The sequence below is a fragment of the Lampetra planeri genome, chromosome 36, assembly GCF_965212315.1.
Source record: "Lampetra planeri chromosome 36, kcLamPlan1.2.h2, whole genome shotgun sequence".
Taxonomy (NCBI): domain Eukaryota; kingdom Metazoa; phylum Chordata; class Hyperoartia; order Petromyzontiformes; family Petromyzontidae; genus Lampetra; species Lampetra planeri.
In genome coordinates this window covers 6,217,506-6,233,447 of record NC_136142.1, presented here as the reverse complement: position 1 = coordinate 6,233,447, position 15,942 = coordinate 6,217,506, and the positions used below count along the sequence as shown (strand labels likewise).

At 49.9% G+C, this 15,942-nt stretch overlaps 1 protein-coding gene across 1 annotated transcript; it reads left to right on the top strand.

Moving 5' to 3' along the window:
* Nucleotides 1-1,738: 1,738 nt before the first annotated feature.
* Nucleotides 1,739-11,143, top strand: LOC144730636 (uncharacterized). The gene is made up of 3 exons (XM_078611279.1): nt 1,739-2,448; nt 7,440-7,824; nt 11,040-11,143. The coding sequence occupies exons 1-3, from the start codon at nt 2,368-2,370 to the stop codon at nt 11,042-11,044; spliced, it is 471 nt and encodes a 156-aa protein (XP_078467405.1). The 5' UTR covers nt 1,739-2,367; the 3' UTR covers nt 11,045-11,143.
* Nucleotides 11,144-15,942: the final 4,799 nt, after the last annotated feature.

Sequence of the window (15,942 nt, the reverse complement as noted above, 5' to 3'; positions counted from 1 at the left end):
CACCACCGCCACCACCACCACCACCCCCACCACCACCCCCACCACCACCCCCACCACCACCACCGCCACCGCTCGGCTAAATCAAATACACAGCAATCACTACGCGCGCATTGAGCTGCTAATCACTTTGTAGCAACAAATAAATGTTTTTTTGTTCCTGGGTAGTAAGTGTTATTTACTAATTGCTTATGCCTCAAAAGTACAGAAAGTGGCTATTAGCCCCCCACAAACTTTGCTTTTGTGACCAGGACAGTGATATTTTGAAATGTAACTATTGTTAATGAGAACACGTGGTGTGCATGTGTGTTATTCTTTCACGTGAAGTCCTGGTCACAAAGCAAAGTTTACGGGGAATAACAGCCACTTTCTATACTTTGAGGCATAAGCAATTAGAAAACAACTTACTACTCAGGGACAAAAACCGTGTTACACAGTGATCGTGTTCCACCAGTGTAGTCACGGACTTCCAGATTTAACATGCCGAAGTATACCGCCAGGCCGTCGTATACCCGGGGTTAAAACGGCCTAGGCGAGATTATACCCCTCTAGGCCAAATCATACCCCCATGATAGTAAGTGTTGAGCGATATACACATGAATTACTAAATTTTTCCAACATTTTATTTAAAACTGTAAACACATAGACTTTGATTGCTTCAACCAGAAAAACTTTAATAATAATAATAACCCTATCCCTAACCCTATCCCTAACCCTAACCCGAACCTTAACCCTATCCCTAACCCTATCCCTAACCCTATCCCTAACCCTATCCCTAACCCTATCCCTAACCCTATCCCTAACCCTATCCCTAACCCTATCCCTAATCTTATCCCTAACCATATCCCTAACCCTATCCCTAACCCTATCCCTAACCCTATCCATAACCCTAAAAATGCTTCAATTGATCAAATTGAGATTCATACTTCCATGTATACGATTTTTAGATATCGATTGAAGTTCGTTTGAACTTTCACATGGGGCATCTTCTGCCCTGGAGGGGTGGTATGGCCTGGCCCAGTCGAGTTTAAACCCCCGGGGGGTTTAGTTTAGTCTAGGACACTTCATCCCCCCGGGATTACTCTTGCCTGGGCCAGGGTTTGATCGTGGCAGGGGTTAGTTTAGCCTGTTACACCGGGACGAGCTCAGGCGGAGCCGCACGTTAGACGGAATCGTCACGCAAATCGGTGCGTGCGCACGGTTATTCTTCCTCGATTGTTCTCTCGAAATTATTTATTTGTCATTTGGTTTCCCGTTCCCCCTCCACCCACACCTCTTCGTATCCCCAATTCCAGGTGGCGATGACTCATCCGTATGACGTTGGAGGCGTGTGCGCTCAATCACTCAACTCGCGGAAACGTTCAAGGCGATGATTATTTTTCATGCATCTACAAAAAACAATAGTTTGTTTAATTACTTCGTACAAACTCTAGCCCCCCCCTCCCCCCTCGTCACACACACACGAGGGCGTTGGTGACTCAGGAGGAGGATTTCGCCGTCAGTCGTTCTTTAGTGACGTCAACCTGTGCGTCGGGTATTTTAGTAATAATATAATTTTATATATATTTTTTTGCATTATCGTTATGGAAGGCGTTAGTGCACGCAGTGGTGTAGCGAGTAATTTGAAAATAATAATAATAAAAAAAGGGCAAGTCTGTGTGTAAATAAATAAAGAATGCACTCCCCATTGCACCGGCCACGGTCTCTATAAATACGGGAGGGCGACTGGGAAACGGCGGAGCGGCGGTTTCGAGATGCAGCGGCGTGGTCATTAGTCCGTGTTGGGGGATAATGATTTTAGAATCATCGACTGATTGTTGATTGATTATTGCCGTAGCGTTGTTACAACGGAACAGGGCGGCGGGGACTCGCAAAAAAGCATTAATAGAGAGCGAGAGAGAGCGAGAGACGGACGGACGGAGAGAAGCGAAATCGAGATACAGACGAAGAAGCAAATAGGTGAAGCGAGACGGGGAAGGGGTTCAAACAACCGTAGCGGAGACGGAGAGACACGGAGTTAGGCGAGAGGCACAGCGAGATCGAGAGGCGGGGAGAGAGACCCGCAAGCGAGGGGAGAGAGACGAGAGAGAAAGAGACGCAAGGAGGAGGAGGAGCGCATTCGAGACGACCAAGACGGTGAAGAGAGGAGAGGTACGAGCAGTAGCGGAACCGAGAGAGTAGCGGCGGGGGGTGGGGGGTGGTGCTGGTGGTGGTGGTGAGAGAGACCCGCGGAGGAGGGGAGAGACGGGAGAGAGGGCAGCCGAGGAGGAGAGAAGAGCCAGGGGGAACGCCGTCGCGGCCGGGAATCGAGCGCAGGGCGACAGAGGAAGAGAGACCGAGAGAGACGAGCGCGCGTGGGGGTGGGAGAGGATGCGCTTGCTGCTGATGGTCGCAGTCTTCACGGTCGTGTCCGCAGTGGGTCGAAGTCGAGCCAACCCAATCGCCGTGCAGGTGAGACGACACTCACGCACCCGCAAAGACACAAAGGGATTCTCACTCGCGTAGCCTTGACGGACTTTTTTTTTGCTGTTCGCGAGCAGTGCCGATGATTGCCGGCACGCAGCGCGAGGGGGCTGCGTGGTCAACACCACGCCCGGTCGCCTTTGTCTTCCCAGCGCTGATGTTTTTGCGCCGCCGCGTTAAGTACTCGCTTTAGGCCGAGTCTACCCGAGGGGGAGGCTCCCGTGATCTGTTCAGATAATTCGTGACCGGTGTTGGTGGCCGGATCACTCGGGTTCATCGCTACACGACCGCTCCGTTGACACACTGACACACACACAAACACACAGGAATACACACACACAAACACACACAGGAATACTCCCACACACACGCGCAAACACACACAGGAATACACACACACAAACACACAGGAATACACACACACACAAACACACACAGGTACACACAAACATTCACACAGGAATACACACAAACATACACACAGGAATACACACACAAACATACACACACAGGAATATTCACACACACACGCGCGCACAGGCGCATCTAGCTTTGTCCAGGTAATGCGACCTCTGCACGGATCACCTTCCACTTATCGTGCCATCGCCACCATCGACACATATATACATGCGGGTGTGTGTAGGTGTACGCGTGTAGCGGGGAGCGGTGGCGCAGCGGTTAGCGCCACGCCATGCGCTACGAACCCGGCGTCACCGAGTTCGATCACCGCTCACGGTCACCAACACCCGGGGTGACGATTATCCGAACCGGGTCCCGGACCTCCCCCTAGGTCGACTCGGCCTCAAAAGAGCACCTGGCGCGGTGTGTAGTAGACATCGCCTCTCGCGAGACAAAGGCGGGCGGACGTGATGCTGTCCACCATAGTGAGTCGTTCCGTGTGCCTGCTCCTTCCGCGTGTGTCTCTGTGTGTGGAGACACCTTGTGCGTGCGTGCGTAACTTTAATGGGTGCTCGCTATAACAGCACTTGCCCCAACCTCCAACATGCTGTGAAGGCTACATGTGGGGGGGGGGGGGGATCTTTACCCTGCGTACGTGCGCGTTCTCGACTTAGCGGCGTGGAGCATCGCGTGTGTGCTGTCGTGAGCGTGTGTGCTGTCGTGAGCGTGTGTGCTGTCGTGAGCGTGTGTGCTGTCGTGAGCGTGTGTGCTGTCGTGAGCGTGTGTGCTGTCGTGAGCGTGTGTGCTGTCGTGAGCGTGTGTGCTGTCACACACAGACACACAGAGAGAGAGACGTGCACTTGTTAACGATGTAATGTTGAACCGTATGGGAGGGCTAGGTGGGGGGTTACCCGTGATAAGAATTCATTGCCGTGTGAACAAACCGCTGACTCAAGATGCAGGTGACATCACCCGTCAAACCATATCACTTCCTTTTCACACCTCGCATAAGTACCGCAGGTCACACGCACAACACAAAGAATCACCCCCCCCCCCCACCTCCATATAGCAACTACACAGATTGGTGTGACTCGGGGCAAGTGCTGGTTAGCGAGCACCTATTAAGGCAATGTCAGCTTCATGAGGGGAGCCTTTTAATTCCCATGCCCGGCCCTCCGCAATCGTTGATTGTTTTAACGCGACTTATAGATCGATATTTAAAGGGCGGCACGGTGGCTAGGAGATGTTAACTACCTCGCCTGGTATACAGGAGGTCGTGGGTTCGATCCCGACCCTGACGATACCTGCTGTATATTTGGAGTTTGCGGTGTGTGTGTGTGTCTCTCTCTATCTCCCTGTGGTGAGATGTTAACTACCTCGCCTGGTATGCAGGAGGTCGTGGATTAGATCCCGACCCTGACGACGCCTGCCGCTGCTGTATATTTGGAGTTTGCGTCTTTCTCTCTGTCTCTTCCCGTGGTCGCGTGGATTTGTATCCGGCTCCTCCGGGTTTTCCTTCCACATTTAGAATCAACATCACGCGTTTAGAGTTACTTGGCTGATATGAATTCCCACACAATGATACGTCACTTCGTTGAGCTCATCGTTTGTGAAAGCCATGTAGCTTCTGAAACAAGAACCACCGTATCAGTGGGGCCTTACCTGGCAAAATAAAACAAAAGTTTAATAGTTTTAAAAGGCTGAGTCGACCTAGTGGTGACCCGACACATCCTCGGCCAACACTCATCGCAGCTGGATCCAATAGCGATGCAGAGTGGCATCAAACCCCCACCCCCCCCCACTCCTAATTGTCTGATAGTGCTGTTGGTTGCTGATCGCTTGGTGCTGCTGCTACTACAGCACCTCCGATTAACACGGTTGGCTACGTACGGCGCGAAAGAAGTTCAACATACGCACGTACATGGCAGTTGTGCACAAACAACAACAACTCACACAACACACTCTCGTCAATAGCGCTCTGTGCGTGGCCTTAAACAAAAAAACATAATCAGCGACGACGTTTCAGGCTATTTCCCTTCTTCAAAAGCACGGCCCGTATGTGCTATGAAGCAGGACCATTGCCTGAAACGTCACGGATTCTATTTGTTTTTTTTTATTTTGTTAAATTGCATTCGCTCACCACCCACGGGTTTTTTTTTAACCCACGACACGAAACACTTCAATGTAACGCCGACGTTTCACGTTTCCACTTTAGTTTCATTTTGTAGAAAAATGTGTTTCTAGTCCCGATTCTAGTTAGTTATAAAGTATATGCAAGCGACAAGTTACATAAAACACGTGTGATATATCTTTAAAAAAACATCTATACGCATGTAGTAGATAAATCTACACGCGACTTTTACCGTTCCGTAGAACTCGGCCTCGTCTGCCTGCAGCGTTTACCCCAAATTCCGATGAACTGAATGAGGATTGCGCAACTTGTCAAATCAAACCGCTCGCCGTGACGATGCGGCGATAATGACGCTTCGATTAGGGGGGGGGGAGTCAACGACCCCAAACTCTTAGCCCCGAGTTTATGAATTGCTGGTGGTGGTAGTGATGGTGGTGGCGATGGTGATGATAGTGGTGATGGTGATGATGGTGGTGGTGATGATGGTGGTGGTGATGGTGATGATGGTGATGGTTTTACCGAGATAAGTGCTCAAGGTTACACGGAGAGGGACTCCAGATTCGAGTTCCTGCCTGGCTTCACGATCATTTCGTTTCCCGACGTTAAATGTCAGAAGCGTTTCTACTGCAGGAGGAATCCGATGAGCTATAAAGCTCTTCCCCCCTACAGATGTCCACCAGGGGCACGGGGGGTCAGAACAATAACACAAAAAATACCACGACAGAGGCGCCAAGTACAGGAAAGGTAAACAAATGCCTTTAAAAAAATATACAAATCAAACTGAAAATGCTTTCGTTATCTTAGCAGGTGAAGATCGCCGAAACGACCTGGCCACAAACGACAGCTCGACGAAGTGGCTCATCGTCGCGTGCGTGCTGCTTTTATCGCGGCAAAATCATCCGAAATGATCTTCGAGTGCACGACTTCAGGTGTGCAGGGGGGAGGAGGAGGGGAGACCGGAGGAGCCGGAGAAAAAAAAATTCCACGCGACGAAAATTCCCAGTTTGTCTTATTATCCCAATTAGTCTCATGACCACCACCACCACCCCCCTCTCCCCCAAATAATCTAATATTCAGGAAGGTTTGGTGGTCAAACGTGCCAATTCGTGTAACGGAGTTGTAGTTTTGCATGATACGCGGAGAGCTCCTGCAGAAATAAACAACCGAAAATTCCGCGCTTCGAAGCACTGCGCTCGTAATGTCTGCGTGATCCACCAACTTTTGCCTTTAAGGGCGTCTTGTTCTTACACTCGGAGCGCGCGCGTGTGTGTGTGTCGGTGTGTGTCGGTGTGTGTGTCGGTTGTGGGGAGCGGTCGTGTAGTGGTTAGCGCGCTGCGCTACAAAACCTGGCGACCCGGGTTCGATTCTCGCTCACGGCCAACACCAGCGACGATTATCCTGAACCGTTCCTGGGCCTCCCCTAGGTCGACTCAGCCTCAAATGAGTACCTGGTGCGGTGCGTAAAAATATCGCCACTGAGGAGACGAAGGCGGCCGGGCGTGGTGCTGGCCACCCATCCCCTCGTGTGCCGTGCCGGCCTTCATAGGTGCTGCTCGCTAACAGCACTTGCCCCGACAATCTGTTAAGGCTATACGGGGTATCTTTGTCTTTGTGGGGAGCGGTAGTGTAGCGGTCAGCGCCCCGCACTACGAACCCAGCGACCCGAATTCGATTCGCACTCCTCACGGCCAAATACCATGAGGGATATCTGAACCGGTCCTGTGCCTCCCCAAATCGATTCCTAAACAACGCCGGCCTTGAGAAGTGCTCGCAAACAGCACTTGCCCCCCAAAAGTCCACGTGCGTGTTTTAGCGAGCACCTATTCGTGTCGTCACCGAACTGCTACCGAGTTCCTCTTCAAAGTGAAACTGAAGTAAAACTATAAACCAAGCTATTTGCATCTCAGCGGGTAAAGCCAACCGAGCTCCCTATAGTTCTCTTGCAGAAGCGAGCTGGCCACAACTGATAGCTCGAAGAATCCAATGACTTGTCATCGCGTGGAAATGCACAAGAGCAGCCACATCCTCTCGGGCGCGTGATGTTGATTCTAAACGTGGAGGTGAAAACCCCCTGGAGAAAAATCCACGCGACCACGGAGAGAGAAATATAGAGAAACACGCAACCTCCAAATATACAGCAGTAGGCGTCAGGGTCGAGATCGAACTCACGACCTCCTGCGCACCAGGTGAAGGAATTAACATCTCGCCACCGTGACGCCCGACATCGTCACCCGTTACGAACGTGACGTGCGACTGGCACGTGTCACTATAGTGATGTGCGACTACGGGGATGAAACTCGCGACCTCCTGCATACCAGGCGAGGGAATTCACATCTCGCACGATCCATCAACCGCAAGAGGTGACGCGCCACGTGCCCCCCCCTTGCCCCCCCCCCCCTTGTCCCCCCCCCCCCCTTGTCCCCCCCCCCCCATGCCCCCCCCCCAACAGATGCGCGCCCTACGCGGACGCAGGCTCCACGCGCCCCGTCTCCGCTCCCCGCTCACCGGGACGTCTCTGCTGCCCGCCACCTCCGACGTGTGGGTTGGAACCCGAGGCCGGGCTGCCCGTGGGGTTCCGGCCGGATGGGCGAGAGCCGGAGCCGTTTCGGCGGCCCCCGTCGCCCCCGTCGCCGCCGGGAGCCCCGCCGGGAAATCTCCGTCGAACTTCAAAAACCGCTCGGAGCGCGGCTTCTACAAGCAGCACCACCACCACCGTCACGGCGCGGCGCCTCTGACGAGGAGCAGGGGACATCTCAAGGATGGGTGCTTCGGCCTCAAGATTGACCGCATCGGGGCCATGTCCGGACTGGGTTGCAAGCGAGGCAAGAGCCACGGTGAGACACTCCGACAGCCCCCGCCCCCCTCGCCCGCCGCGACGCGCCAGGCAAATTTTGGCATCTCGTCGAAGGAGCAATTCAAACAGCCATCGCGCGAACTGCGGTCATCCCCGTAGCAGCAGCGGCAGCAGCAGCAGTAGTGGCAGCAGCAGCAGCAGTAGTGGCAGCAGCAGCAGTAGTGGCAGCAGCAGCAGTAGTGGCAGCAGCAGCAGCAGTAGTGGCAGCAGCGGTAGTGGAAGCAGCAGTAGCGGCTTTTGGCTGAGCCATGGAGCAAAGACGGTGGCCACCACGTCGCGCGGCGCTTTCAAACGCGCTTCCCGCGGTCGTCTGGAACGCATCTTCCTCCCGATACTGGGAAGCCACTGGAGCTAGGCACTTTGTACATCTGTATTTGAAAAAAAACGAATTTCAATCTAGATTTGAAGCTTTCGTGACTGCAGGAATCCATACGCTTTGGTTCTTTCGGTAAAGTCACGTGGGTAGAAAATAAAATATATCACGACGTTTCGGGCGCAACACAAGCGTCCGTCATCAGGTGGGAAAGCGTGGCCTGCTGCTGATTTCCTTAGAACTGCCGTGTGCGTCGTAGTTTGCTGTCCTTCCCCCGCACCTCCGATGAGCTTGGCTCCGTACGCTGCGAAAGAAGTTCAACATGGATAGGGAATGCGCCTTGTTCTTACGTAGCCAACCGTGCTAATCGAAAGGTCGTGGAGGGAAGGACAATACACTAAAACACACACAATGCAGTTCGAAAGAAAGTAGATCTCAAATCTGGATTTATAAGTGTCTCTGAGATATGCCTCCACAAACCCCCCCGCTCCATCTCGTCATACCGCTGCACTGGATATCATTTAAGAAAAAAAAGGTTTGCTGGCTGGCTGGTTGACTGCGACAGACAGACAGTCACGCCCAAAGGACGTGTGGATTGCTCGTATATACAGTTACAGTACTGCATATACACGATATATAAGACTTATCTCCCGTGTAGGTTGGGATAAGTGGTGTTGGCGAGCATCTATTAAGTCACGCACGGCACACGAGCCTTTGTCTCCCCAGTGCTGATCTTTTACAGACCACCGCACCAGATGCCTCGGGAGAAACGCAACAACGAAGGGTCGCTGGGTTTTGAGCGCTAAATCCTTGCCTGTATGCATTCGTGCGTGCAAGCGTGCGACAAACCATTGTCTCGGTGCTAACGGTCACGGCAATAACAGTTTAAACACACACACACAAAGATCCCCCGTATAGCCTTAACAGACTGTAGGGGAAAGTGCTGTTAGCGAGCACCTATTAAGGCCGGAACGGTACACGAACGAGGGGGTGGGTGGCCAGCACCACGCCCGACCGCCTTTGTCTCCCCAGTGGCGATGTTTACACACCGCACCAGGTACTCATTTAAGGCTGAGTCGACCTAGGGGAGGCCCAGGACCGGTTCAGATAATCGTCACTGGTGTTAGCCGTGAGCGGTAATCGAACCCGGGTCGCCAGGTTCATAGCGCAGCGCGCTAACCGCTACACTACCGCTTCCCGGTGCTAACGGTCACGCAATAACAGTTTAAACACACCCACACACACACAACACTCACAATGCATAATGCGGCTGCTGGCACCAGATTGGAATCCTGTAAAGTCGAGTGCCGCGGGCTATGGCAACCCGTATCGCCACGCGGGCGGACCTTGGTAATGACAACGTGCGGTGGTGGTGGTGGTGGAGGAACAGCCGATCAGCAAAAGGCGAAAATAAAGATTCGAATTGCCGGGCAATAAGCGTTATCCTGATAGCCTTTTGAGATAGCCACTTTAAGCATCATGCCCGCGTGTGTTATTATAGCGCCGGCGTGCTCGTGCAGGTAGAATATAGAAATATTAAATGGAAGAACAGTCGTGCATAGACGCGGGAATGTTCCCTGGCTCCCTGTCGCGGCAACAACAACATCATCTACTAATAGGGGTTTTCCACTTTTTTCTGGCAACAAAACTGACACCTTTTGCAAGGAATCGTGTTAACATTAACCACAATACTTGCAGTCAAATGCAAACAAAAAACAATACTCTGATAATGTATGCATTGTCCTTGAAACTGATTGGTCCACACCATCATCATCGTCAATAACAACAACATACATGCATGCGTACAATAATAGAGGGTTATTTTTTTGTGTGTGTCGTTAAACCCTCCACCACCCGACACAGCCAATTGGTAAGGTTTGTCACGTAAACACAACGTGGCAATTCGTAACTAGTTCAGCGATCTTCTTGGTTCTTTCGGTAAAGTCACGTAGAAGGGAAATAATAAAATAATAAAACATAATAATATACAATTCTCACGACATTTCGGCCACAACGCAAGCAGCCGTCCTCAGGTGAAGAACAGCCGTCGTCATTCAGACGCTGTCTTTCCGACAGACCTGTTCTTCACCTGAGGACGGCTGCTTGCGTTGTGGCCGAAACGTCGTGAAAATTGTATTATTTTATTATGTTTTATTTTTATTATTTTATTATTTCCCTTCTACGTGACTTTACCGAAATAACCAAGACTATGAATCCCTGCAGTCACGAAAGCTTTAAATCCAAATTCAGAGTGTTTGCATGTCCATCAGAAACGGTGAATGCAGACACGATTCCTTGCAAAGGGTTTCCCCGTTTTGGTGTTTTAACATCTTGACACCTCCCCGTTTTCATTGCCAGAAAGGGTCAAACCCTATTCCTATAAATTACAAAGCTGATGAAGTTTCGGAAAGACGGAGAGGGACACCTTTAGCGCAGTGTTCTTCACAAATGTTCACATGTGGAGCCACTGTCCCCGATAAGACATCCTGGTCCGTGTGCGCGACTTCAGCCACAACATCTGAAACCATTGGGGGTTGTCAGCAGGACGACGATGATGATGATGGGGTGATGTGAGCGAAGGAGTGACCGAGGGAGTGACCGAGGGAGTGACCGAGGGAGTGAGCGAGGGAGTGACCGAGAGAGATGGGGGTTTACATAAAGCAAAGTAAAAAAAAATTTTACGAAATGATGAACGAAGCAAAGTGCCGACTACACCGAGCATCTTCTTGTTTCCACTGGTCGTAAAAACAAAAGAGATGGGGTGATGTTGTCACTCGTGGGCCTTGCAACGGAGGCGTGTGCTGGGGGCCGAGGTGGACGGCGTTGACGGTGTGACCTCTCTCTCTTCTCCTTGTCTCCCCGGCCCCGCGTGGCGACTCAAGGCTGATGGAGTTGGCCGATGGCGCCTGCACGCGGTAACAGCGACGAGCTGCAGCTAAACGAGTCACGGGCGACTCGTCCTCAGTACACACACAGAGTACACACACACAGTAAACACTCACAGTACACACAGTACACACACACACACAGTACACACTCACAGAGTACACACACACTCGGTACACACACACTCACACAGTACACACACACTCCACACACTCAGTACACACACAGAGTACACAGTACACACACTCAGTACACACACACACTCCACACACTCAGTACACACACACAGTACACACACTCACACACAGTACACACACACACTCACAGTACACACTCAGTACACACACACTCACAGTACACACACATAGCACACACACAGTACACGCACACACACTCACAGTACACACAGTACACACACACAGCACACTCACAGTACACGTACACACACACAGAGTACACACACACAGTAAACACTCACAGTACACACAGTACACACACACACACAGTACACACTCACACAGAGTACACACACACTCGGTACACACACACTCGGTACACACACACTCACACAGTACACACACACACTCCACACACTCAGTACACACACAGAGTACACAGTACACACACTCAGTACACACACACACTCCACACACTCAGTACACACACACAGTACACACACTCACACACAGTACACACACACACTCACAGTACACACTCAGTACACACACACTCACAGTACACACACATAGCACACACACACAGTACACGCACACACACTCACAGTACACACAGTACACACACACACAGTACACAAACTCACTGCGCATGCTACACAGGGTACACAAGCACGCGCTGTCAGAGTAGTTCACGCACACGGCACGCACCCGCAGTGCACACTCTACACTAACAGTACACCGACAGTACATATACACAGTGCACACACTCTACACTGACAGTACACCGACAGTACATATACACAGTGCACACACAGTACATATACTGCACACAGTACACACGCAACATGCAACACAGTAAACGCTCGCGCAGAACGCACGCACGCACGCAGTAACACCGCACGTACAGAAACACCGCACGTGCAGTCACACGACACGTGCGGTAACACGACACGTGCAGTCACACGACACGTGCAGTGTTACTACACGTGCAGAGTGCACGTGCGGTAACACTTCTCATGCGCGCACGGCCTCACGCGCGCACACAGCACAAAGGCAATCGGCCGGCTCACTTTGGGGGGTTCGCGTTCCCTCCCCCGACCCCCCCCCGGGGGGTGGAACAGGTCAAGGTGGTGGCCGGCTTCACGGCTTCCTGCAATCAGCCGCGCTTTAATTAACTCCCGAATCGCAACTCGAGGGGAAGGTGTGGGGAGTGTGTGTGGGATGGTAACCAACACACGCGCACACACACACAACGCTTTGAACGATGGTTTGCGGGTGAGCGTAAGAATCGATTGTTTAAAAAAAAATTGGTAATTCGTCGAATTAATCAATGAATGTAATGGCTCGAATTTGGACCGTGGATTTGGTTTCTTTTTTTGTTTACTGAATAGGGAATTGCGCGCGAAGGTGACGTACAAAACGTGGCCTGCAGGAAAGAAACACACGGACCGTTTACAAAGGAGCAAAAGATTACGAAACGATACCCGACAAAACAATACAAAGGAGAGAGTTGACAAGAGGAAGCGGGGCATTTAACAATCCCACTTGGGGTGTGCAGGAGGTCGTGGGTTCGATCCCAACCCTGACGCCTGCTGCTGCTGATGCTGCTGCTGTATATTTGGAGTTTGCGGTGTCTCTCTCTCTCTCTCCTCGTGGTCGCGTGGATTTTTCTCTGGGTCCTCCCGAGTTTTTCTCTCCACATTTTAGAATCAACATCGCCACGCGTTAAATTTCGATTTAAAGCTTGCGTGACTGCAGGGATTCATCTTCTTGGTTCTTTCGGTAAAGTGACTTTACCGATAATAAAATAATAAAAATAAAACATAATAATTGTTTTATATAAAATAATTAAAATAAAACATAATAAATGTTTTATTTTTATTATTTTAAAATAAAACATAATAAATGTTTTATTTGTATTATTTTATTATCGGTAAAGTCACTTTACCGAAAGAACCAAGAAGATGAATCCCACGCGTTTACAATATTTGGCTGCTGCTGCTGCTAGAGATGTCCACGTGTTGAGCTGTCATTTGTGGCAAGGTCGCTTCTGAAGAAGAGCCACAGAGCTCAGGTAGGCCTTAGGGGCCGTCCATAAATGACGTCACGCACCTAGGGGGGGAGGGGTCAGACGTTTGTGACGATGTGTGACGAGGGGGGGGGGGGGTTTGAGAAATGTGACGTCACGTCAAAATGCGCAACTTTAAATAAATATAGAAAACACGTTCTACTTAATTAAATAGACTTTATAATAAATGTTTTCTCCTACAACATCAGAGTGCAGCGCCACATTAAATACGCACTACAATGACAATAGTTTAAAGCGATTTGAAGCGTGTTTTATTTTTAAAATGGAAATATGGTTTTGGGGGGGGGGGGGGCAGAGTTTTGTGACGTCATTCGAGGGGGGGTCTGACTCTTTGTGACGAGGGGGGGGGGGGATAAAAAAAATCGTCCAAAATCGCGTGACGTCATTTATGGACGGCCCCTTACCTTGTATACACGAAAATTGCGAATAGTCGCTTAATATAACGCAACCAAATCGATTCGTGAATCAAAATCGGACGCGCAGAGACGTGGAACGAGTTTCGACCAATTTTATTTAAACGATACAAAACGAGCGCGGTGGAAACGAGAGAGAGAGATCCATAATGTGGTCCACTTTGAATCTCACCGCGACACCAACTCGAAGCGATGGCCCACGGAATCCGTGGGAAGTCGTCGTGGGTCAAGTACGTTCGTTGAACTTATTTCGCACCGTACGTGAAGGAGAGTTCAACAAAACTGAACACAAAAAGCGATTCCACTCACCGTCCGTGGCATCGTCGCTTGCCGAGTGGATAAATGGGGTGTTCATTGGCCTCCTCAATGTAGCCGGTGTCGAATGGTCCGTGATGCAGTCCGGTTAGGTCAGCCGAAGAGAGATTTTGGTCGAATCCGCAGCAATTGCAGCCAGCCAGCCAATTCACGATCAGCCAGCCACGATTGTTCATCGGTTGGCTGATTGATAATCGGCCAATTCAATTACCAATTGGCCAATTAACACTGAGCCAGCCACGATGATCAATCAGCAAAGTCACGATTATCAATCAGCCAACCGATGAACAATCAGCCCGTCACAATAAACACTCGGCCAGCCGAATTCACTACCGCATCCTCTCACACTGAATATCGATGCAAGGTCCCATGTTACCACTGTATTTATATAACGTGATGTATGTGTAATATTGAGCTACGAGAGCTGTAAGTCTGTGTTATTTATGTCGATGTTACGATCTTGTTGTTGTTGTTGTCGTGTCGCACTAAGCTATCGCGTTATTCAGGTCGCGTTATATTTTAACTTGAACGACGAACTACGCCCTGATTGGTCACCCCCCGCCCTTCCCCCCCACCGGTACGAGACAGCCAATCGCATGCTAGCGTGCTCAAGCACGTGGTTGTCCTGTGGCCAATGGTTGTTACTGTCCATGTTTTGCGACACGTGGTGTGCGGGAAGGGAGGGGGCGGCGTCGTTTGTTCGACGCCTGATTGGTCGGCAGTGCCGGCACGCGGTGGCAAATCGGCGCCCCGTGATTGGCCGGGCATTGTGGGGCGCATTGTTTACGGTGAATCGATGTTTCTCCCGGTGACGTTGGGGTCGTGTTAATAAAGGTACCGGTGCAACCGAACATGTGACTTTCGAAAAGAGTGTCTTTATTTGAATGAAAACAAATATTTATGATCTATATGACCCTGTTTGCTAGTATCAAAATCGTAAAAAAGCAAGAATAGGCTTTTTACCTTTCTACTCTTAGGTTTTTTCGGTAAAGTCACGTAGGTATAAATAAATAATTAGTGGGAATACTAATAGAAATAAAATAATAAATCACCACGTTTCGGAGGCAACACAAGCTTCCTTCATCAGGTGTAATTAGTGATTTTATTATTATTTATTTATTTTTCCCCTCCGTGACTTTACCGAAACAATCTAAAAGTATGAATCCTTGCAGTTACGAAAGCTTCAAATCTAGAATTAACCTAGAATTTATCCCTTTCTGTCAATAAAACATGTGTCAAGATGTTCAAACACCAAACAGATACCTATTGCGAAGCATCGAGTCTGCATTAACCACACGTTACTTGTGGCAAGACATGCCAACAAACATGCGCTGATAATTCGCATTGTGATAATTGTTTTTTTACCCTTCTATCTGGCAAAACAAATTAACACCTTTTTTTACAAGGAGTCATGTTTGCATAGACCACAATACCTGCAGTCATAATGCAAACAATAAAAACATAACTCTGATAATGTATGCACTGTCCTTGAAGTTGATTGGTCCACATCCGAGACAGCTTTCCTTAGAGCCTAGTCTCACATGGGTTGGACCAGATTACGCCAAAAGGCGCACAACTCAAAGACAATGCACCATCAGAGTATGAGAGCTCGGGTTAAGCATTTACACAATTGGAACCTCATTTGCCAGTAAAAAATTATAATAGTTTTTTTTACCCTTCTATCTGGCAACAAAACTGACACCTTTCTTTACAAGGAGTCATGTTTGCATAGACCACAATACTTGCAGTCATAATGCAAACAAAAAACATAACTCTGATAATGTATGCACTGTCCTTGAAGTTGATTGGTCCATACCCGAGACAGCTTTGCATTATGGCTATGATGATGATGGTGACGAAGATGGCTATGATGATGATGGCGATGATGCTGACGATGACGATGATG